Source organism: Biomphalaria glabrata, chromosome 9 (assembly GCF_947242115.1).
Source record: "Biomphalaria glabrata chromosome 9, xgBioGlab47.1, whole genome shotgun sequence".
NCBI lineage: Eukaryota > Metazoa > Mollusca > Gastropoda > Planorbidae > Biomphalaria > Biomphalaria glabrata.
In genome coordinates, this window is record NC_074719.1 from 44422620 (window position 1) to 44447546 (window position 24927).

General features: G+C 33.6%; 2 protein-coding genes and 1 non-coding gene across 11 annotated transcripts in view; 2 read left to right on the forward strand and 1 right to left on the reverse strand.

Moving 5' to 3' along the window:
* Positions 1–1829: 1829 nt before the first annotated feature.
* On the forward strand, positions 1830–18565 carry LOC106071520 (far upstream element-binding protein 2-like). Of its 6 annotated transcripts, none has more exons than XM_013231648.2 (17): positions 1830–1984; positions 3397–3478; positions 5616–5648; positions 5768–5810; positions 5904–6091; positions 8486–8557; positions 9061–9118; positions 9649–9835; positions 10237–10582; positions 10699–10808; positions 10973–11168; positions 11301–11494; positions 11808–11980; positions 12172–12257; positions 12427–12612; positions 12825–12996; positions 14017–18565. In XM_013231648.2, the coding sequence occupies exons 1-16, from the start codon at positions 1910–1912 to the stop codon at positions 12971–12973; spliced, it is 2178 nt and encodes a 725-aa protein (XP_013087102.1). In that variant the 5' UTR covers positions 1830–1909; the 3' UTR covers positions 12974–12996; positions 14017–18565. The 6 variants fall into 6 exon arrangements, with proteins under 6 accessions (XP_013087102.1, XP_013087117.1, XP_013087110.1 ...); XM_013231663.2 differs by having other exon boundaries at positions 12427–12591; XM_013231656.2 differs by having other exon boundaries at positions 11301–11479.
* On the forward strand, positions 8917–8984 carry LOC129928458 (small nucleolar RNA SNORD43). Its single transcript, XR_008780000.1, has one exon. It is a non-coding gene; the product is annotated as a small nucleolar RNA SNORD43 (small nucleolar RNA).
* Positions 14135–24927, reverse strand: part of LOC106052525 (uncharacterized) — a 57329-nt gene continuing 46536 nt past the window's right edge. For all 4 annotated transcript variants that reach the window (XM_056041490.1, XM_056041487.1, XM_056041489.1 and 1 more), the window contains one exon: positions 14135–23041. In XM_056041490.1, coding sequence (XP_055897465.1) covers positions 20500–23041 — 2542 coding nt within the window. In that variant the 3' untranslated portion in view covers positions 14135–20499. The remainder of the gene's footprint in view (positions 23042–24927) is intronic.

The window sequence follows — 24927 nt, forward strand, 5'->3', positions numbered from 1 at the left end:
AGGGACCATGTCTCCAATCAGGAAGTTTTGAGATTGGCCAATATGAACAGCATGTATGCTCTCCTGACACAAAGAAGATTACGCTGGCTCGGACATGTCACCCGAATGCCAGATGGTAGAATCCCGAAAGATATCTTATATGCTGAGCTTGTGGAAGGAGTCAGACCCAAGGGCCGCCCAAGACTAACATATAGAGATGTCTGCAAGCAAGACATGAGAGCCTCAGGCATCAGTGAAAGTATGTGGGAAAACATAGCCAAAGACCGGAGTGCATGGAGACAGACTGTGCGTGCTGGGACAACCCTTGCTGAGAACAAAAGAATTGAAGCGGCTTTAATCAAGAGGGAAAAAAAGAAAGCTGCCCTGTCTGCTAGCCCTAAATCAGAGGCATACACATGTACGAATTGTGGCAAAGTCTGCCGTTCTAGAATTGGCTTGATTAGCCACACCAGATTCTGCCCCGTCTCAAGATTAAGCCAAAACCAGTGACTCACTTGGGCGCATCCATTGCCTTTCGAGACAAAAGGAGCCATATATAGATGTAGGCCTACGCAGGGGCGAGCGTCATGTGCGGGGCCCTTAGCCGCAAGGGTAAACTATAGGCCTATATACCGTACCAGATCACGCTAACGGGCTAATCCGTCTCTAACGCTGTAACAATAACAATACAGCCTCTAAGCTGTGGGCCTTATTTTTGCTACATTACTTAGGTACTGTTGGCCTACTATTGGCCGCTTAAGTACATTATATACTGTATTCAGTGTATTGAAATTATTCTCCATAAATTAACAAAAGCAAATAAAAGGAAAACACATGCGCACTAATAATATTATGTCTCCTCTCTCACTCTGCAAATTGAAGCCAATTGGACGTTCTATAAGAACAATGTGTACTATAATAGCTATAGTGGTCCCTTCACTTTCGCATATCCGACTTTTGCGGAATGGCTATACTACAGGTTTTCAAAAAATTAATTTAAAAAATATACTACATTTAAAAAAAATGGTAACACGGGTTTCCCCACATCCGCACGATGTCTATTCACAGTAGCCTGTTTAAGTCATCGCCAATTTTCAATGTTTCTGGATGACATTGGACACGAATTTGATTGTTTTTCCACTATGAAAGCTGCAAAACACCTCACCTTTCAAGATTATCTGATCGAAATTTGTTATTAGTGATGAAAGTGTCAGTGACAAACAAACTTCAACCTGACATTAATAAATTTGTATTCCAGAAAAGATGTCAAGCATCAGGACAACGAAAATAATGCGTAACCTTAGTATTTTTTTTATTAATACAGTAGTACTACAAACTTAGCTAACTAATGGACGGGTATTCCACTAATTGCTGTGTATTCTATTATATTGTTTCTAATTTACATAAAATTAGTATGCTATGTTTTCCAACTGATTTTTGGCTGCGGCCCCTCAGGTCATAGTTTTTTTTTTTTTTTGTGCGGCCCATACTCCGTAATGAGTTTGACATGCCTGATATAGCCAATATTATTCGTCTGTATTCCATTACTCTTTTTTTCAGGGGGATGTTTTAAAAATGTGTTGCCTACAAAATATTTTTGGCCTAGATGCTTATTAAAAGAATTATAATAGCTAGTAAAAATGATCTGATTTATTGTATTTTTAAAATGATAATAAACTTCAATATATTTCTTACAGATATAGAAATTAGATCTTTAATAATATAAATATAGATGAGATATATATAAATTCTAAATCAAGACTAAATTAGACAGAACAAAAAAAAATAATGAAAAAGCCAATGTGGCAAATCTTTTTACCACCAACAGATGGCGCTATAAAAGCGACACATTTTTAGCCAATAATTTTCAAGAAAACGTACAGTCAGTCAAGCTTCCTTCTTTCTAACGCCATTTTTTTCTGAACAGAACATGGCTGATAACCCCGGCACTACTCAATTTGACGGAACAAGTGCCTTTGCTTCGGCTGTAGCTCGTGCAAGACAGGTAATTTAATTGACAAATATGATTAACTGCTTTTTGAAGTATTTAATGGCAAAAGTATATATTCTTATTGTATGTTTGTTGCTAAAAATGTTTGCGGAACACGTGGTAAATTGCGATCCTAAGGCGGCCAAGGCAATCAATGCGTTTGCCTTTTGTAGTCATCATTGTTCTCCATTTCCCTCGTTAAATTCATTTGATATTTTTAACTTTCAGTCGTCTATTATTTAATGCATGATCTATGCATTAGATATGTTTTTTTTTCGTTGCATGTTGGAAATTTTCTATAGATTGAGAATCTATTCCTAGCACTGGTGATTGAATTGGCAAGGACAAATAAGAAGGAAAAAAAAAGCTGAAAATGGTCATCTAGCAAGAAACAAGAAATTCCATTGAGTTTTCAAGGTTTTACTTTGATGGATGTCTTCATTTATTTCAGATTTTTAGAATTTGGCTAGTATTTCTAGCTAGTAGAAATCTTAGTTTTTTGATCGCTTGACAATATTTGGATTGAAGACTAATTATTCTTTCATGACTTTTTTTATGACCTTGAAATTTAAAATATATCTTACTCATGTTAAAAATTTATCCTTTGCAATAAAAATAATCTTCATATTTTCTGATTCATTTATTGCAATTTTGGAATTCGTTTCATATCAGTTTAGAATTGCTGAAATTTTGTATGGATACTACTTATTGTCTTTGAAATGAAACAAGTTTTGCAATTTCACATTCTTAATATTCTGATTTGTAAATTATCCTTGTCATAATTGAATTCTGTAATCTGTGTTGTGTATATTCATTATTTATCAGTATTTCTTTAAAATATTATTCATATTAATTCTTATTTAAGGTCTTTTTTTCAGGTGTTTCAAAATTCAGTGAACAATTTTCATTGTGATTTTTATCTTTTCTTGAATTTGGTTAAACGAGGGAAATGTTGCATGTGATAAAATTATCAATTTATTTAGGCCATCGTCTATACTAATAGAAAATTTGTTAAATGAATCACCAAGTTGACGTTTTATTTTTGGCAATACTGTCCATTGCTGTTGAAAAGTAATGACTTTCTTTTTATGAATTGCTTGTGTATGGAAGTCTTCATTTATATTATAAAGAGAAAAAACCTGTGTTGATACACATCTTGTTCAATGTATGTGATTTTTACAATTTACAGGCTAAGTCAGTGAACTCACTAAACATGATTTTCCTCGTTATTGTAGTTAAAATATTAACTTTATTAAATTATTAATTAAATCCTGTAAAATGTTTTAAACTGCAACAGGTGATTCAGCGGCATCAAAAAAGGCCTCTGCTAAATGCTAACCATGTGTTTTTCTTTTTTCCTTCCTTCCTTTCCCCACATCCCATTTTTCTTCTGTTTCGTGCATTTGCCTGTGTTCGCCCATGTGTAGATAGCAGCCAAGATCACTCCAGGAGCAGGGGACGCACAACAGCAAGGTACCAAGAGACCTTTGGATGATGGCGCCTCCTTTGGTAAATTAGATCATTTTTCTCAAATTAATGCAGTCCTGAAAGGCAATAAGTCTGTAAAGAAACAAAAATAAACAGGATGTGCAAAAAAAATTACTTGTAGTTTAGGTCCAATCACAATACTTTTACTTGATCTAAAGCAGGTTAAAAAAAACTAAAGGGTAGTTGATTATAAAGATGGAAGACAAGTGTGTATATAAAGCATTACAATTACTCAATAGTATTATGTGTTATTAAAGCTTAAAACATAAAATTAAATAGATTGCTAGATGCAAATTGACTAACATTTAAAACAAAAATGTTTGCAATTGAACAGTACAATTTTTTTTTTTGATTATATAAGATCATCTCAGAAAATCATTTTGTAAGGTATACAGCAATTAAACCTAAACTTGGTTTCATGTATGCGCATCATGAACATGTAGCCTTTAGTCACAATTCAAAAATAGTATGGTACATTTCCTGAATTAGTTAATTCTGAGCACACTTATACTGTAGTTTGACAATGCCTTAAAACTGGAGTGCTGTTTTCAAAATTCTCAAAAAAAAACAACTTAACTTCTGGGGTGGGCATTATTTTAACTTGAAAAAAAAAAAAAATCAGCTTTTTGTAATATTTGATGGTGTAAAGCTGTCTGCTTTTTATAATCCCTAACTAGTCTGGGAGGAGCTGCTAACCAACAAACCAGCTTTAGATCAAGTATTTGTAGACCTTTTTCCCCCTTTTATAAATATAGGTTTCAATCATGGTACTTAAAAAAGCTTTTTTATTTTTTGGCTTTCCATACTTTTTTTTTTGTGCATTTTCAATTGAGTAGTGTTAAAAATCATAACTAACATTTTAAATTTCATATACATGACATAAGGTCACTTACCCCATTCTCTTAAAGAGTCGGCTAGTTTTTTTTTTTTATATATTTATATTTTACTTTTTAAAAAATTTATTATGCAATATATTTAACTTGATCACACTGCACATTCTCTAAAAACCATTAATTGTTGACATCTGTAAAGATAGGCAATCGGGTAGAACAAGCTTTTTTTTAAATAAATACTTGAGATAAAATGTTTTCTAAGATAAAAAAGGGGGCATCATCTGTCTAGTTGGTCAGTTTTTATTATGTATTGTGTTTGTAATTCAATGATTTTCTGGAAATAAGTTAAAATTTGAAATTTCGATGCATGCTGATTTGATTGTATTTCAAACATTTTTATCTGTATTGATAACTATAAATGTTTTACATATATTTTATATATATCTATACATTTATAAAGTTGAATTTTATTGTATGGAAGCAACTAAAGATGCCTTTTTTTTTAAGCTATTAACTATTCAAATTCTTGTATTTGATTCACAAAACTTATTACAAGACAGACTTTTTGTCATTATTTTTTTTTTTTTTGGTAATCTTCCATTATTCCATACCTGCATGTTATTTTCTTGAAAGTTTACAAAGCTTTGTGTTGTCCTGTATGTCATGTTGCATTGAATAATAATTCGAAGTAATTAGACATGTTTTTAATTGAATTTGTTTGACCATGACATGTTTTTCCCTTGATAGTTTACCTTTTGGGGTATGGAGAACAATGGTTTGATAGGCCAAAGCGCGCAATTTGTGCTGATTGTTTTGTATTTTTTAAATTCTAGGGTAGTGACACTTGTGACTATACTACTATAATACTTCAGTTAATACTTTATTGAAAAAAATGTTTCATTGCAGGGTTTTAAGGAAGGTGGGGGAATGACAGTGCTTAGATTGTCACACATTTTATAGTTCTTTAATGCTCTTATTTTATTTGCTTATTAGTGAAATTTTTACAAATCTATTTCATGCCTGCCCCTATTTTATGAACCTCTAGGTTATATTATTTGCATGTTTTTTTTTTTTTTTAAATTCAAAAGCTGCTCTTTTCTCAATTTTATATTTTATAACATGATGAAATTTAGACGGGCGGACTGATAATAATGAAAGACTCGTCTGTTCTGAACAGTTATGAAATATTAACATTATTTTAACACTTTGGTTTTAATTTTTGAATTGGCCTAACCTAAGTTAAAGAATAATTGTGAAATACCATTTCTTTTTAATCCTTGATTTTCTTGTAGTTACAATATTTTTAAAAATAAATTTCATTGCAGGTGAGCCAGAAACAAAGAAAATAGCTGGTGATTGTAAGTTGTTTAGTTTAGTGTACAAGCTGCTGTATCTTATATACAGGGTTACATAGTTAAACCCCCCAAAAAATTCTTTAACCATTAGTTTTGCTTAAATACTAATTGCTCTATTACAGCTTCAATAGGTGCACAGTTAAGAGCTATAGCTGATAATCAAGGGTGAGAATAATTTTCTTAGATCCAAATCTACTTTGTTTAAAAATGACCTTTTAAATACAAACTCTAATGTTTCTGATTTATTAATTTCATTAGCTATACACCTGGATCAGAAGCTGCTAGAGACGCTGCTCGGGCTGCTCAGGAAGCTGCTGCTAGAATAAATCGACAGTTAGGTATTCAGCAAGACCCAAATATGCAACCTCAGAAACCAGGACCCCATGCTGGTCTGGGAATGGTGACTACAGAAGAGCATAGGGTACCAGACAAGATGGTTGGCTTAAGTATGTATGGTTTTGGTCCATTTTTCTTTCTTTCCTTGCATTACTCTTTAACCCTTATCGTTTATAAAAAAAAATAAAAAATTTTTAAACATGTATTCAGACCTGCCTGCAAAATGCGTATTCATTACGCAAAATCTCCCAAAAATGACTGACAGTGCGCTAATACAAATTTAACCCATCGCGTTATGCATTTCATATCTTTTTTTTCTCCTCTCTAAACTAGTTTACGAGCGGTCAGGGAGGCCACGCTGAGCCGTCTTACGGGGGAAAAAAAAGGTGGGGTGGACACATTGTGCCCAGATCTTAACGTTGATTGGTTCTTAATAGATCTAGTCTACAAATGAACACAAGAGTGATTGGAGTGGTGGGTTGGTACCATTCAGTTAGCTACTACACCGTGACTTTTATTTTCATTACAATTTTTTTATTTTGGAGCTTACCCCTTTGACAACAAATGCCGCTACTGGTTGACAACTAGAGTTGCTGGCAATCGCCGATTTTGGGTTGTTTCGTTTAGTTTTTTGCTAGTTTTTGAATGAATAACTATTTATACCTTTACTAACTCTGACCTAGAAGAGCGATAGTTTGTTTTGTATCTGCAGCATGTTAGAATGGATTTTTATGATTTTTTTGAAAATGACATGTTTTTTGTTTTTTTTTGCTAGCCTAGGAAATGGAACATATTTAGGCTTTAATAGAATAAGATTTTAATGGGAATATTAATGTTTAAGCTGTAGAATAAGGATATAATGATTGGGGTAAGTGATTTAAGACCAATAGTAGTGAAAATAAATAAATAATTGATGCTAGATCCAGTATTGAATGTTAGATCTAGTCAAACGGGAGATTGGAAGGCAACTAAATATGACGTGGTATTTTAATGTTTTTTGAGCTCTGTAGGCCTATTTATGACTTCAGATGTGATGCTTAACACTAGGTCTATTTTTTCTATTATAAAAAGTTTTTTTTTGTTGGGTTTTATTAGTTTTTTTTCTTTGAATTTAGTCAAAAATTTAAAAAATAGCTGTTATGTCCCTTCTCTTAGGGATGGGGTAGATAGTTTCTTGCAACTGCTTAGTGGTGACATGGTTAAAAAAAAAAAGTTGAATGCTAAAAAAAAAGAATTCCTGATTCCAGTATTCATTATAATCAAAAATATCGAAGCTCTATTGAATCAAAACATATAGCTAGACGTGTAGATCCATGTCTAGACCTCTAGATCTAGAAATATAGATGGACCTAGATTTAGATCTATATGGATCTAGATCTACATAACTTATAGTCTTTAGATCTAGCTAGGCTACTAAGCTAGGTTCTCTAGATCTACAATACATTCTATACTATTAGATTTAATTAGATCTTGGTCTATGTTAGTAGCGGATCCATGGGACCGGTAATAGTAGTAACACTCGCTTCACAACTAAATTCTAGATCACTATAGAGTCTAGATCGATCTTATTGACCTTATTTTAGATTTAGGTTCAAGATCTATCTAGACTAGATCTATTATCTAATCAATGTAGAAAGAAGTGCCATTACTTGGTCTAAATCTAGAACTAGAATCTACTTGTCTTTTCTGGTCTGGCATCTCTGATCTCCAGATTCGAGTCCTGTTCTCTATTACTATTTCTAGATTCTATACTATTAGAAATTAATATAAATTAATGTGAGATATAGTATTAGTTAGACTAGTAGTTGGGTAGGTCTAGTCTCTAGAGCGATAGATGAATAGGATATAAAGTACAATTAAAACGGGTTTACCTGATTTGTTAAAGATGAATGGTATTATAAGTAAGTCAGGACGTTCTGAATTCGCAGATATATGGAAGGAATTTATGTAAAAATCCTTTTGAAACACAAATTTGAAGGTTAATTTGATTAAATAATGAAATCAATAGACTATTTTAAATTTTCATGTGTCAAAGTAAAAAACTATATGTGCAAAGTGTATTTCTTAAAATTAGATCTAGATCTATATCCTTTCGATATTTTCTCATGTCACCATTGTAAACAAAGCCTAGATCCATATAATACTATAGCTTTAATAGTTGGTCTTTTTTTTTTTTGGAGGGTCTTAATTTTGTTTTAGGGCTACAATACATACACTACGGTTAGTACCCAAGGGTTATTTCTACCAAGTTTTATCAAGATTGGTCAAGCGGTTTTGATTTCTATTCATAACATACATACATACGCCTCACATTCTACTTTTATATACACACCCAGTATTGCATTTGACATAATAGTCGATAGTGCAAGTGTTACACATTCTGGTGCCAAAATACACATTTTGACCATCAGTGTTACACATTTTGACTTTTTTAGGTAGGCAGGTCTGCATGTATTGCTTAATATTACCTGTACTTATTTATTACAACTTTCTATTAATTTCAGTTATTGGTAAGGGTGGTGAACAGATTACACGTTTGCAAGCTGACACAGGTTGTAAAGTGCAGATAGCTGCTGGTAAGTTAATAATGTTCATCTGAAGTAATGTGCATCATAATGTAACCCTACCAGCCCTGATGGCTATGACCCTCTTTACTATCGTTGCAGCTATAGGTCTAATGAAATTTTTAAAAATTTATCGTTCAGTGGAAGTAAAAATATTTTTTATATAACTTTGACAAGCCTAGACCTACCTTATATGTGTCTAGTTCATGTTTATTGCAAATTTTCATGTAAAACTACACAAATTCATTGTTAACGCATGGTTGCAGCTATTTGCATGTAGTTAAATTATTTTTAGATTCTGACTCATTTTTTAAATTACAAAAAAAGCTGTCCAATGGTCTGGTTAATATTTACAAATTGTTTGATTTATAAGAACATTATGATGAAATTATTGACGGGCGGACTGAAACATATTGTTGACTTGTCATTTTCTGATTCATCAAAAGTTAAAATGTTTTGTTTTTTAAAACTTATATATATTTTAGTCCTAATATTCATTTCTTTTTAATAACTAGATAGCGGAGGATTGCCGGATAGGCCATGCACATTGACAGGTTCACCTACTGCTATTATGTAAGTTATCTTTGGAAAATGTGTAAATACAATATTACGAAGTGGAAAATAAATTATCATTATAAAGATGTAAAGCCAAAATATTTCAGATCACACCTTAAATCATAATAAACTATTATACACTTTTGTAACTATCAACCACACAATTAAGCATAAAGATATTTAATTTGTATCAGTAATGAGATATAAATTATTTTTAAATACTTAATAATTGATGTACCTGTATTTAAAGTACTTGCAGAATATTAGAGCTCAAATCTTGCATTTAAAAGCTTTGGGTGTCAAATGTCTGCTACAGCATACAGCAAGGATTCGCTAACACAAACATGGTCTTAAAAGCCATATTGTTTGGGTTTGATAGTAGGCCTTGCAACACTTAATTCCATGTGGATACAAAATTTACTCCATTCATTAATCTGCAGGGTACTTATTTTTTACATAGCTAGCTAGCTAGAAGGCTTCTTGAGAGCTTTCACTGAGAATTTAGGAACTGCTCTTTATGTATTATATCACATTTTTGTATTTTTTAGGATGTGTAAACAAGCAATGCAACAGATCATAGAGAGAGGATTGGGAGGTGGAGGTGGTGGTGGTGGTCCTCATATGGGTGGAATGGATGGCATGGGAGAAGGTGGCACTGTAGTAGAGATGAATATCCCAGGCTCAAAAGTTGGTCTCATTATTGGAAAAGGTGGTGAAACCATTAGACAGCTTCAGGTAAAGACTTCTTTCCAGAGCTTTTGTAACGAAAATTCAGTTGAACTCAATGGCTAAAATCTGAATTTATTTCAAGTGATGTTGCACAGAAGGTTGACAAATTTTAATGCTTTAAAATAATAAAATTTTAAATTAGTTAATTGATAGAAATTTTATGGTAGTAGGTATTCACAAGTCCTACATTTATATTTAGAAATGCAGTAATACTGGCCGAAGGTTGTTTTTTTGTTGACCTTTGGATTTCCATTTCTGCTACAATATTTTGCATGAATACCTGCAATGATAGTCTATATCAAAGATTGCTAGTTATCATGCTACATTTGATTCAGTTTGTTATTTATTATGTACACATATCTTAACAAAAAGCATGTTTTTTATGAGGTATTGGCATCAAATTTCAGGAACGTGCAGGTGTTAAAATGGTTATGATCCAAGATAGCAACGCTCCATCTGCTCAGGATAAACCTTTACGCATTAGCGGTGAGCCGAGCAAGTGTCAAAGAGCCAAAGAAATGGTGCTCGATCTTCTGGCTGAAAAGGATGGCATTCCTCGTCCTGGTGGTGGTAATTACAATGAGTTTGGTTCACCCATGGGACATATGGGTCATGGTGGTGGCGGCGGAGGTGGTCCCAATGGAATGGACATAGGTGTGCCTCGACAAGGTGTTGGGCTAGTGATTGGTAAAGGTGGAGATATGATTAAGAAGATTCAAGCAGAAACTGGAGCCAAAGTTCAATTTAAACAAGGTAATTTAGAGAGGACTAGTGTTCTCTTCAGTATGCTAAATGCTGCTTTGTTGACATAGATTTTGCATGGTGTTAGTATAAATCCATTTTCAAGATGCATAAATCCATTTCTCTAGATGATGGCCAGAGCCAAGATAGGATTTGTTCAGTGACAGGTCCACCAGATAAAGTAAATCAGGCAGTAAGGATGATTCAAGATTTATTAGCCAAAGCTAATATAATGGGGGTGAGTCAATCAAGTTATTCACATGCTTGTTAGTTGTGAACATATACTCCCATGCAACAATTTCATTTATTGTTAATTTAAATTGTAAAAAAAATAATAAACTAGGACAGTTTACAAATCTTTTTTTTTTTTTTATATAAAGTTTTGTTTTCTTTCTAACTTAGGGACAACCTATTCATAATAATTTTGGTCCAATGGGACCAGGTCCAGGCAATGACATGGGTAGAGGTGGCCCTGGCAATGGGCCTTTTTCACCACCAGGCCCTAGAGGAGGAATGGGGGGAAGGTTTGATCCAAATTTCCAAGACCATACCTCATTTAGTGTTCCAGCTGATAAATGTGGACTTGTTATAGGCAAAGGTAAACTACAATTTTAAACATTTTAGATAGTAGGATGGTATGTAGTATGTTTTCTGCATATTTTGTCCTAGTGACACTAGTTTCTATTTCTTGCATATTTTTGGGTTAAATAAAAAAAATACTATTTTCTAGGTGGTGAAACTATTAGGGAAATAAACAGGCAATCTGGTGCACATGTGGAGTTAGATCGGAATCCGCCACCTAACATGAATGAGAAGCTGTTCAATATTCGTGGAAATCCTAATCAAATTCAGCATGCCATTCAGCTTATTCAGGAGAAAACTGGGCAGCAGGGTGGGCCCAATGATCAGGTGGGTTGGGCTGAGGTGCGTCTTCTTTTTGTTAGTTAATTTGGGCTGTTTTTTTTTATATTTTTTTTAGTTTGAAGATAATTATCTGTAGCACAAACATTTATTCTTTGTTGCATGGGGTATAAAATTGTATTTATATTTAACATCTTTTTTTTTATATATATATATATTTTTTATAGTTACCAAATAAATTTAACAAATACTAGTAATACATTTTTTATCACTTTAGGTTCTAAAAAAGACAAAGTATTCTTCACTTGTAACATTTCAACACATTGGTATCTTATTGTATATATTTGTTAATTTTGACATTCTTTTTCTTTTGTAGTCCTTTTATCCTAAAGGTCATGGACCTGGAGGTGGACCAGGAGGCATGATGGGAGGTCCAGGAGGACCTAGTGGTCCCCCAGGAGGACCAGGACCACAGGGGGGACCAGGTGGACCAGGCCCACAGGGTCCAGGTGGATATGATCAGTTTGGCGGACAGTTTGGCCAACCAAGGTGATTTGTCATTTTAATTTCTTATAAATGCACCAGTTAATTTTTGTACCTAAGTAGCAGTATTTGGACTCAGATAAACAGTAGTATTAATGAATTTCTTCTTGAACCCCATCAGGTTGTTAGAGCCTTTTGCTTAACAAAAAGCTTGTAAAAAAAAATATGCTTATTCTGATATATATTTATGCTTTCAGTCAACCACCTCAGCAACAATATGGAGGTGCCCCACAAGGATGGAATGCCTATGGAAATCAATATCCTCAACAGCAGAATATGCCAAGTAAATAATTTTCGTATTATTATTTAAATAAGTAACTTTGTCTTAGTGTGCATTAGAAAGACATAATTCAGATTTAGTTAGGGCTCAACTATTTATACTTTTTTTCATTTCAATATAACTGTACAGTGACTCAAAAGGTATGTGTATAAAACAATTTTTTTTTTGACAGATAAACAGCCTAATGATGCAAATGCTGCTGCCTGGGCAGCTTACTATTACGCAACATATGGACAGCAAGCGGCACAACAGCCAGCAGCTCCACAGCAGTCTGCAGCACCTCAACAACAACCAATGCAGCAGCAGCAACCAGCACAGACATCGTATGCTCAACCCAGTGAGTTGAGAGTCAATCACAGTAGGTTTAGATAGGACACCCTTCATACAGTCACATGCTTGGATGGTGTCTTAATTTTAAAGATAGGACACCATCCATACAGTCACATGCTTGGATGGTGTCTGAATAATTATAAGGCATTTGCGTTAACAAATGTGATTAACCCTTCCTATTTTTATGTAAGTAAAATTTATATTTGAATAGGTACAGATCATTTTTGTTTCTTTGTTTAGCTATCAACCCTCAGACTGGTCAACCAGATTATAGCCAGGCATGGATAGAATACTACAGGTCTCAAGGCATGATTCACGAAGCCCAGATGGTGCTACAGCAGGTCGCTGCAAACCAAGCAGCAACACAAGGTGGACAGCCTGGTCAATAGAAAATATTATTTTAAACAGATAGGTAAATAACTTGGCAAGCGCTAGCTAATTAAAATGTAATCTTATATATCTTTTTTATATATATATTTTTTTTAATATAATTTAGTTGACTCCTCCTTTTAGATCAGCCTATCCACTATTATGTAGGAGTCGCCTTCCAAAAAAAAAAAGAAAAAGCACTAAGCTTAGACCATTGTATTCCTTCTTGTTAAAAAAAAAAATCAAAACCAAATTTGCTAAAGGACAATGAAACCATTTTTTGGGAAATTTATTTTAAAAAATATCGCATGTAAAATGTTGACTTGGTATTAGCATATTGTACTTAATTTAATTTTATATCTTCGTAATTATTTCCCATGTTCCGACAGAATTATAAATTTTTCACATGTATATTTCACTACCCTGTTTTGATTAAACTTTAATAATTTATCAGAAAATCTTGTATTTGGTATACAATTAAAGAATACACACCCTTTTTTAGATAATTTAAATTGTTTATGAAGTTAAAAATTAAATCTTCATGACTGTGGTCTAGTTTCCCTTAAAACAAAATATAGCCAATATTTTATTAACCGAATTGAATAAAAAGTCATTTTTATGATATTTATATTTTCACAAAATTTAATTATGTTGCTTTTATAAAATATTAATGATGATTGTCATTAGGTCACTATCCTATGTCAAACCCCTTATAAAAATAATAAATAAAAAAAAAAAAAGAGCCTTTTAAGCAATTAAAAGTATTTTGTAAGGAATGATAACAAAACAACTGACTTTTTAAGCATCTGTGATAAAATTGTTGATTAGGAGAGAAAGAGTATCAAAATTGACAATAATTTTAATAAAATAGAACTCAAGAAAGTTTCAAGGCCTACTTATTGTATTAGGCTAAGCAGTTTACTTAGTGTGTCTTTACAGCCTGCAAATATCCTAGGTCTCAGGAAATCACCCATAGATATTTATTTATGCCAGAAAAGAAAAGCAGTTTGTAGGTAGAAATCTATGTGCTTTTGTTTCAAAACCAATTTGTATTTGTCCTCAGTTTTAGTTCACCTAGAATCAGCCTGTTTAGCAAGTAGGACACATTGAGAACATCATTTCTAGCTTTGTGGCTTGTAAAGTGGACTTCCTGCACTTTGACTGATGGGCTTGTAGGATAGTTTTAGTTTTATAATTTTTTTTTTGGATGTTGACCTTGGAGAAAAATTGTCCTCAATTTTTTATTTTATTTTAATGGGAACATCCTTTTTTTTTTCTTTTCCTATACTTTAAGACTTGTGCATTTTGTGTTGTATTTGCTGGTGTTTGCAATATTTAATCGTTAATATACATTATATATTACATTCATTTTGGTGATGATTAAATATCTGTAATATTTTTTGTTTAATTGTATAGTAATGCCATTATTAAATCACTCTGGAGTAAATGTCACATAGTATTTTTATTTTGGAATGTGCTCCTCTTATATTTTATCTGCATTGACATTGAAATGTTTGAACAAGTTAAACTATAATTGCTCTAAAATTTCAGAATGATAATGAAATAAATGCCAGTATTTTTGTTTTGACTACTAATGTTCTATTTTAATGTTCTTACGGGTGACACATAATTTATGACTTTCATGCAGATTTAATTTTTATCTAATGCCCTTTTCATTAAGACAAGTTTGATTTGAAATTTAAAACAAAAAGTAGAAATCATGCATTATTTTGCTGTTTTGAATAGAACAATTATTGTGCTTCAATATTGGTATTTTTTTTTATTTTGAACTTTGTACCAACTAGTAAGATCAGAGTTGATTTAAGAATGGCAGCTGTATAGTTTTTACATTTGATTTTATCTAATCAAGCTTTGCCCCATATCTAACTGGTGTCATTTCATTGATGTTGCATTGTGCTTGGGTAGAACCTTCAGATATCCAGTAATAGTTTTCAAGTTATGAAGCGATTCCCCCAAAAAATGCATTATTTATTTGATCTTTCCAAAAAGAACTCCAAAGATCACAATTAGATTGGATCTCTCAAGGTGCTCTCTAGGCACAGTGTATATCTTTGAACTTAATTGAAATGTCCCCGTGAACTAAGGGACAAAGAATTGTGCTTCAGCACCCAGACGTAAATGCACCACATTCCGAAATTCACTTGTGGGATGTGCACTTTTCAACAATTAGACTAGAATTTTTAACTAACTAGCAGAGAAGTGTTTTACTCTTTGGTGTGGTATTGGTTTTACTGATGTATCAAGAAACAGATTGTGGTAATGGCTTAGAACAGATTTGTAATTAGCTTTGTAATGTCTTGTATACACTTTTATAATCACTTGGCATGGATTTTGTCTTTTCTTGTTATCTTGTTGGTATTGTCTTGATGATCTATTCACCCTTCTCCCTCAAAGGTTGCTGAATCAACTGTGAGTGTGTCATGAAAATCAGTTTGTTTGAATGAATGAAGTGTGTATGTGGTTAGAAATTTATCCTATTAAGAAAAATATTAGTTTTATTTCTGCTTTCATTTTTATACTTTTTTTAAACAAATATTTGGTCATTTATTAATAAATAAAAATGATTATTGCTATTGATATTACCAATGAATTTTCCAATAACTTTTTATTTACTGTTTTTGTTTAAAATGCAAAATTAAAAATGTTAGAGATAAATATTCTACTAGCTAATGTTTCGATGCTTGTATTTTGTACATAAGGAAAAGTCTTTCCCTCCAATTATAATAGATAATGTATGCTAATGTTCATACCATTTCACAAGTACAATCTTGTTTCCATAGAATTATTATTTTTAGTGATGGCAAAATGAAACACTACAGTATTACATACATGATCATGATTTCAAATGCCTTTTAACTTGTTGACGATGATGATGATCTGAATTTTTATGACGCTCATTTTGTTTTCAATTTTTTAACTTAAAATTTAAAATGAAAACTAGTAGAACATATCGTTTTAATTTTTTTTGTTTTGTCTATCTGCAAATAGGATGTCTATAATTGATGTAATTGCATAAAATTAATTGCATGATACAAATTAGATGCCAAAGTTATATATTTTGTTTAAAACAATGATGCTCCATTTTTTTTTTGCTTAATTTTAAAATTAAATAAGATATGCCATGCATATTTTGCTGCCTGAATTTTCATGTCAAAATAATTGAAATTGGGTAGACTTTTATATAGTATGTTTATCTGATGAAGTGGAAACTCATGTCCTTACTAATGTTATTTTGAATCATTGCTTTCTGTTGTATATTAACTTGTGTTATGTTTCTTTCAATGATTTGATAACATCACTAGTTACCATTTTTTTGTTTTTCATGTCTTTGTCTTTTAAACAAGTTATTGGTGAGATTCTAAATGCATGTTCTCTGTAAACTATGACCTCTCTTTTGTTTTAAGAGGACTATCATTTGATATACTTAGTATAATAAGCAGTTATTTGTAAGATTATATTGAGTGAATACAAATTTCAAGACCTTTGATAAATGCAAAAGGTTTTAAACATTGTTATGGCTGAAGCTAGTCAAGTATATAGTTACCATCCATTCCTTAAAAAGAACAATTTTACTATTATCAACTGTTGTTTTGTGATTTTTCTGTTCTAAAAATAGTTATGTCATTGATAAACAGGCTTCCTTCTGAGATGCTTAGGTACAACATTATGTTCAATTGATGCATTTGGCATGGTATAATGATATTTGCACTATTCTTTGTGCCATTTTGCAAAATTCAAATTGGAAGCATTCCTTGTTAATTTTTCATACTGTAGTTATTTTTATTTATTGACATGCTTACTATGAATATTGTGTTGTATTCTCCAACAAATGTCTCAAGTTCTTTTAACTATTGAACATGAAAGTAATTGCTTCTATTATGGTTTCTAGTAATGTTACATTTTTTTTAACATGCAAGATGTTAAAGAGCTGTGATCATATTGTTAACTGCGAACATGTAGTTTGTTTATTTTCTTGATTGGTTTTCCCAACATTTTAATGGTTAGTGTACTTGGTACTATGTCCTAACTGCACAAAGCCTTGTTTTTTCTCCCCCCTCCCCATATTCTAATGATGCTTTATTATACTTGTGTAACGGTCTGTCATCATGGACTTCATCAATGTAGCTACCCTTGTGTGAACTAATATATATAGAATTCAGTTAAAAATAACATGGCATAAATCTTATGTAATACTCATAACTGCATATTGGATATCTTGACGTTTTCTGAATTAAAAAAAAGTTAATTTACTTGTTTATGGATTCAACATGACATTAGTAATAAAACAAACTATTGTATTATGTGCTTCCTAAGTTGTGCTATTAAGCTGTTTCAAATGTTAGTTTTAGAAGTTGACCATGCAGTCTTTTAATGTTATTCCAGTTGGTCATGTTTCTCTCTAACTTGCTCATGAAAAATGTTATTTGCACTTGACTCACTAGTATATTGCCATTTCCTTTGCTTAATCTTTTCTTACATTAGGGTCAAGAAACTTGCAAGCCCAGACCCTACATGGCCATCACTGTAATACACACACACACAAATGCTATCAATACAAATATGAACTTTGTACACTTGTTACTGTATAGTTCAACATGTTTGTCATTTTTTTTTTTATTTAATATTGAGATGTTTTTATTCTTTTTAATTTTTCAATCAAAATTTTTGTAAGGAGCATCATTTGTACTAAAGTATCATAACTTCTGAGACTTGATCATTTGACTAGAGAATGTTGTGCTGGGATTAGGCAGATATTTATTTTTATATTTTGCATTTTTTTAATTCAATAAAGCAGTAGAGTGAATGTTTTCATACATGTGTTTGGCTGAAACTTTTTGTTTACATTTTTTTTTTGCTAGTGCTAGTTTCAAATGAAAGATTGAGCAACTAAAATGTTTGTATGTTTTGTTGAAGATACATCTTGTTGAATTTAGCAACCATATTCTATAGACCAGTTAGTAGGAAAGTCCTACTCTTTGTGTGGTCATTTATTTCATGGAGTGAAGTTTCCTTAATTGTTGTGTATATAGCTTTTACTACTAGCCTCACTTTGTCCTGTGCTGTTACTTGTGTAGATTTCATCAAAAAACAAAAAAACTTGCACATTACCCAAGTTGTTGGTTCTATTTTAATTAGCACAGAATTTTGTTTTATAACACTTCATTACATCATACTTGGCTTGGATGAGCAATTGCCTTTAGTATTTGAACTCTGCTGCAATGATTCAAGTTATTTCAGAAGCCAATACAAATAGAGGTATTGTTATGTCATTGTCTCATTTCACACTGTTCATATGCTTTTGATATGGTATAGAATTTTACTGAAACTGTAAATTAGTTTTTTTCTTTTTTTTTTTTTTAAACATAACTTTCCCTTTGCTTGATTAATTATTAATGGTATGTATTTTCTTGTGTTCACTAGGACAAACTGTTTTATTTCCATTATAATTTGTGTATTTAACTTGCCTTGGTAATCACGTGTGTATTGGTTCTTTTCATTCAATCCATTTTTCATTGGATTTCTATTAAGCATTGTTATGATTATTTGGTTTTTAAATGTATATTACAAAGTAAAATTTATATGTAAAACTATCCATTGGACTTCACTAATTGCTCCACATAGAACTAAACATATTTAACCAATTAATTTCATGTGTTTAATGCCAAAATTTGATACCAGGTACAAAAAAATACAACACAAAAACTTGACATACTTCACTGTAGCATTTCCAGCCAATGGAAGAGCAAAAATAAGGGTGTTCCATAACAAAACAAAAATCTATATAAAAATCTATATTTTAATGAACAAATACAAATGTACCTCTAAATACATTATTTCAATTCCATGATATCTAGGAACATGTTAACAATACACTCAACACACTAGGTGCATGCCTAGATCTAGCTGTCCTTTCAGTGGGCCTAATTGGAAAGTGTTTGCTCATGCACTGCTCTTGTTCTCAACATTGAGTATGATATGCATAGCCATGTAAACTATTTTAATACAAGAAAATAATAGTAGTATACTATCTAGATCTGGAAGAACAAATATACAATTAAATATATTGTATATATATATTCTGTAACAGAACATTAACACATTCATGGTTACTACTTTTAAAGTAGATGTTTTGTTTGCCAGTAGTAATGCAAACTTGTGGAGGTTGGAGTGAATTTTTCTTATCCCACTTAATAAGTTTTTAAAGATATTCTCAATTCCCAGCACATGGTGCTCTCAAAGCCCATTTAGTACTTTTCTTGTATTTTAACATGTATGATTAAATTTTAGTAGTTAAAAATGCAATCAACTACTGAGTACCTGCACTTTTTAAAAAAAAACAACTCTATATTTATAGTAGAAATAAAGTACCATAGCTTCCCGCGTGTTAACATTTGAATGTAACAAATGGTAGGGTTTCCCCGTTTGTGTTTCTAGAAATTGTTTCTACAAAAAACAAAGTTTTTTTTCTTCCTAGAGGACTGAATAATAAGGCTAAAACTTTTTTTTTTATTTTCACAAATTTAACCAAACAATTCTCAATTTACAACTCCATCCTGTATCTATATTTTGCTGTATTTTTTAATTTATACTGACATTCTTTTAACTATAATGACCAACAATTTGTCTATTAGTGCTGTGTAAGTAAACAATGTTCAGGTTATCATACAACTGAAAGGCCTAATAAAGGACTTTATTACAGAAAACTTGACTGAATCCTTCCACAAGGTAACAATCTAGTATCCTCCATATTTCTTAATTTGCATTAAAGTGATATATAAACATTTAGTATTAACAAAGCTGATCTTAAACATTAGATGGTCTGGTCTGACACATATATATATATGCCACAGCATTCACTTGTAGGAAAAGTCCATACCATAATAAGAGTGCAGTCTTTTGCAGTAAAGACAACTAAGTGCAGCTACCCAAAACCAATTTATTGGAGATTCTCAAAAACTAAGGCAGAGAGATGATGTAACGCCAAGTGAATTGTGCTTAAAGACAACTAGAATTGTAATTTGAGAAAGTTGAGTTTGTAGGATCTGGAAGAAGCTATTATTCATATACAAGAAGAAAGTATTGGTTTTAAATGAGTAATTAATACCAAATGGAGAAAGTGGTCAGTGATTTGATATGCAAGTATAGTAAGCATAGGTTGCGATGCCATGGTTTAATATCTTCATGCTTAAGGCATGATTCTCTTTATTTCACTCGTTAACCGCCGGCCGGAGAAACAGATGGCCTTTACATTATCTGCCCTATAGATCGCAAGGTCTGAAAAGGGAACTTTACTACTGCCACTTTTTAGATTATTTGGCAGTAGGCATGATGAAGCCATGTTGAAGATTTTCCTGTCTCTGATGGGTGCTTGTTATGAGCACAGGAAATGATGCTTTCAACAGCCTATTATCATTTTTAACTTTCACATAGTGATAAACATTTGTAAGTTAAACTATATAAATATTATTAAATTAGAGTTTATGTGAAATTTGGCCTGATTCCCATCAGATCTGACACCAAAAAGTTATTTATCTGATGAGCTGCTCTCAGAGCTGTGTTTTCCTTCCCCCCCAAATAAATCTTTGGCTGACAAACTCCTATCTGGCTGGTTTAATTGGGAGCTGAGACAGGGTTGAGCTGGTAAAACTGTGATAAAATTATCCCCAGAACACTGGCCAGTTATGATAGTATCACACCATGATTCTTCATCAAAGTCTCGGGCATCTAACGAAATGTTTTCACTATCTTCCAAAGGTTCTCTGTGAAGCCTGCTAGATATAGTGTCAGAAGACCATTGCCTTTTTGGTGGCGAAATCAAAGGGCAGTCTTGTTTTTTTGGACCTGCATACAGTTTTGAGTTTGTTTTAGGTTTTGCACCTTGAGATGAATATCCACTTTCATGGGTGATAGGACTTGTGCTACATGAGTTGTGGCTATTTCCACATAAGGCATTCTGATGCAGGTCATCATCGCTCATGCCAAATGCTGAACCAGAAAACCCACTTTCAGTCATTGACCTTTGGCCATCTTGTGAATCAAATGTGCTAGTTTTGCCATATTCATAAAGCAGCGTACTTACATCTGTGCCAGATTTCACTGCATTTGGAAGGGAACATTTATTGCTGTTTGTAATACTGAAGTGATCATTCGAGTGTGAAAAGGGTGTTGGCGGGCCCATTTCTGATTGATGGCTGAAACTTGGATCCAGCATATCTTTAATGTACTGGTCGAGGAATGTTGTCTTTGAAAGAGAATTTCCTTTGGATAAGTTCTCTGAGCCAGTTTCACACTTGTTACTCTTAGTATCCGAGGGCCAAGCTGTTTTCAAATATTGGGATAAACTAGTGGGATGAGGTTCAGCTGGTGGAGAAGGCATAATATTTTGGGGTTTACTCCTGGAATATGTCATTTGCAGTGAGGATGATTGATGACTCATTGGAGAAGAAATCTTGTTGAAAGATTCAGAATAAACAGAATTTTTCAGCATTGAATGCCTACTTTGATCAACGAAATGTCTTTGCTGATTATCTGAATGTCCTTGTAGACCAACTGACTGTCCAGTGTGATCTAGATGTTGTCTATGTTGGTCTAGATATTGTCTATGTTGGTCTAACAAGTGTTTATTTTGATTCTCAAAATGATCATTCTTGAAAATGACGCTCTCATTCTCACTTTGTTCAACAGGTTCTCTATAATTAGAAATGAACTTAGTCCTCAGAGGCTCTTTCTTCTGTCTTGAATCATTTGTCTCAAGATTCAAGTCAATGTTGGAGTGTGGTATATTTAATCCACCAATGGCGCCCATTAGAGAATCTTGACTCTTTTGACCTGGCCGTGCGAATTTCTCCAATAGATTCTTTTGTTCTTGAATAATTTTTGGGGATTCAACTGGCTGTGATAGGTTGTTCTCAGCTGACTGATAAGTCTCATAATTATCAATATCACTGCGGACAGATTCTGGGTACATCAGGTCAAGTAGGGTATGTGAGCTGAGCTGGATTTCAGGGAAATTTGGTTCAATCACAGCATTGCATGGAGACCCATCGGCTACCTTGTTGTTCCTGTTGGTGGCAGTGTGTGACAGAAAGCTAACATCTGCAGCACCAGTAAAGTTGGAGTTTACTTCATGGTATGAGGTGTCACTGAAAAATGGGCCGAGTCGCATCTGATCCATTTCTTGCAGAAATCTTTCACGTTCACGCCTGGCAAACACCAGGTGCCGAGCTTCTCGCATCCACATCTCCTCTGTAAAGATATTTTTCACATAGGCACAGACATAACAAGATTTCACCATCATGTTTAAAAACAAGGACAGGTTCAAACCCTCGATTGGCGTATCCCTAATGTAGTAATATAGAGGTGCCTGGTTCCTGAGAAATTCATACCTCGAGTGTAAAGCAACCGGGCTATTAAACACAGCAGTCTCAATAGTAGGATTGTCTTTCACATACTGAACTATGGCAGTTTTATGCTCTGTCAGCTTCTCAGTGTCTCCCCAGCTAAGCAGCATGGCATGAGTGTGAGAAGCAAGGAAGTTCTTGTGGCCGTCATCACTCAGTGTACCACCGTCATGGCTGAGAGTAATGCCATAGTCCAAAAAGTCAACAGCTGTCATGTTAAGATCCCTAGGCTCAATCTCTACAGTGCTCATGGACAGCGTTGGGAAAATTGGGGTGCCTTCCCTCCTGATATTGTGCTGTGTTGGACAAGCTTGTGGACATCCTTGCTGGTGATAGCCTGGAGCATTGCCACTGACAGGCCTGACAGCAGGTGCCGGCCTGTTGTAATCCATGCAATCTGTCATCAGGGCGCCAAAATCTGGGACATTTTCTGACTGTTCTTGAAAGCCCATGTTTGGAAAATTGAGATTTTCATGGCAAAGGCAGAGATGAGATTCAGTCAAGGCATCTTCCCTGGCAGACTCGGGTTCCATTCTTTGCCTAAGCACTACTCGAATGTGTGCAAGTGTGAAATTAACACGCAGTCTCATGTCATGCTCTTTCGCAGTCACTTTGAGAATTTTATCAGCTTCCAGAGCTTTCTTGTAAGCTGCGGGAAAGTTATCACTGAAAAAAAAAAAAAAGCAAGTAAGTTTTTGTAAAAAAAATATAAAACCTGGTTATATTTATAAAAAAAATCAAATAGAATTCCAAGCTTGGAAGCTTAATATGGGCACATTAATACTATCATTGTAACTCCAGTGGTGGAACGATAGGGTTGATGAGTGTGCGACCTACTGACACACATGACTCAGGAAGAAAATCACACAGGTCAACGGATGTCAAGGGACAGCACTACAAGTACACGTAAATATGATCCATATTATGGTCATGTGATCAAAAGCTTTCATGGATGAGAGACAGTGTTTAAGAAAGGACAGTTCAGTCCAGGACAGCAAGGCAGTAAGGACAGTGTGGTACAATGTGAGTCCTTGAAAATGTAGCTGTATGAGTCCAGGAGTAGACAGAGAGACTTGAATGCTTAGACAGCAGTTCGGCTAAGTACAACAAAGCATCTGAAGTTAGTGTAGCCAATTGTGCAGTATTCGCTGTTGATGTATTTGTTAAGTTTAAGAAGTTTTATAGTTTTTTTTTAGTCAACCATTATCCCTAGGCCAGATATCATAATTGGGATGTTATTTTAACGTATTCATTGTATTATTATTTCTTTATTTTTTTTTCTTTCACACGTCTTGAATGTTCCTTCAGAATTGAAGATTATTAAATTCTAGCCCAAACCTCTCAGAGGACTTTGAAGGATGCCAACAGGCAGAGTTCAAACCCAGGACTATCAAGATGACTCCAAGAGTGGATGGCAAGAATGGTAGCGGACAGGGTTCAATCCAAGATCATCAAGATGAAAGTCCACAGCGAATACCACCATAACTTTTATACTGCCATTTACTGCCAATATATCACTGTATTTATGTTCTGTATTGACTAAATTTGTGAACTACATGGACTGGAAGCCCCAAATTTTTCAGAGAAATCCAGCAAAGTTTATAGGCTAGTGGTGATCCACAATTGTGCTGCTTCTCTTACCACTAGTCAAACATTTACCAGACTCCTAGCAATGAAATGTTGATTGTTGAGGTTATAATGCTCTCCACAAACATAAAGCATAAGTAAGTGAAGTAACCTTTTTAGACCTTGCCAGAGAGTGTCACCAGAGAATGCTGACCATGTCCTTCAAAACTGCATTCTTTAACAAGAGGCCTAAACAAGACACTGGCCCCAAAACACCCCAACAGAAAGAAAACTATATGGAAACCATTGCACAGTTCATCTAATATATTGGTCATGTCATCTGAACACTCCAACATAATAATGAGAACGAGTAAGAAGATCTTGCCATCTTTAGGGCAAATGATGTAAAAGTCATCTGTTTCTATGGCAGAAGGTCTCTCTCAAACAAATGCCAAGTATCCATTAAAAGTTGGATGGACTCATGGATTTATAATTTCAGGATGTTTAGGGTGCTCCTGTCTTCTCTAAAATTCCTTACTTTGCCCGGTTCTGGCCAAATTTTGATGCCCGTTGCCGACACTTTGGAGAGTCGGTGGAAACAGTGGCGCATCTCTTGCAAGAGTGTCCGCAGCTCCGAGAGCTGCGTGATAGCTTGTCTGCAGAGTCACTTGACCTGTATGGGAGCTTAAAGCACTACGCCTAACAGCAGAGTTTCTCGCCAAGGCTCTATGGGAGGACTAATCCTTTCAGCCTTGTTACCCAATGGAGTTCATCTCTAAGATTCAAATCAGGGAACCCTCAGTTAAAGAAGCCAAGCACTTTACTACTCAGCCACCACACAACATAAAGCCTACCGGTATCAATAATAAAAAGTAGAGATCCCTGACTTGCCAAAACCGATGTTTTCAAAACTTTAATTACTATGGTCCAAGTAAGAATGACAAAATAATTTCTTAATTATTTCATTTCTGATGATCTCTTACATT

Bases quoted from the DNA above. Each gene is read 5' to 3' on its own strand.
- LOC106071520 (XM_013231648.2), top strand. From the start codon at position 1,910: ATGGCTGATAACCCCGGCACTACTCAATTTGACGGAACAAGTGCCTTT. The intron at 11,169-11,300 runs GTAAACTACAAT...ACTATTTTCTAG, and splicing joins TGGACTTGTTATAGGCAAAG to GTGGTGAAACTATTAGGGAA. The intron at 11,981-12,171 runs GTGATTTGTCAT...TTATGCTTTCAG, and splicing joins GGACAGTTTGGCCAACCAAG to TCAACCACCTCAGCAACAAT.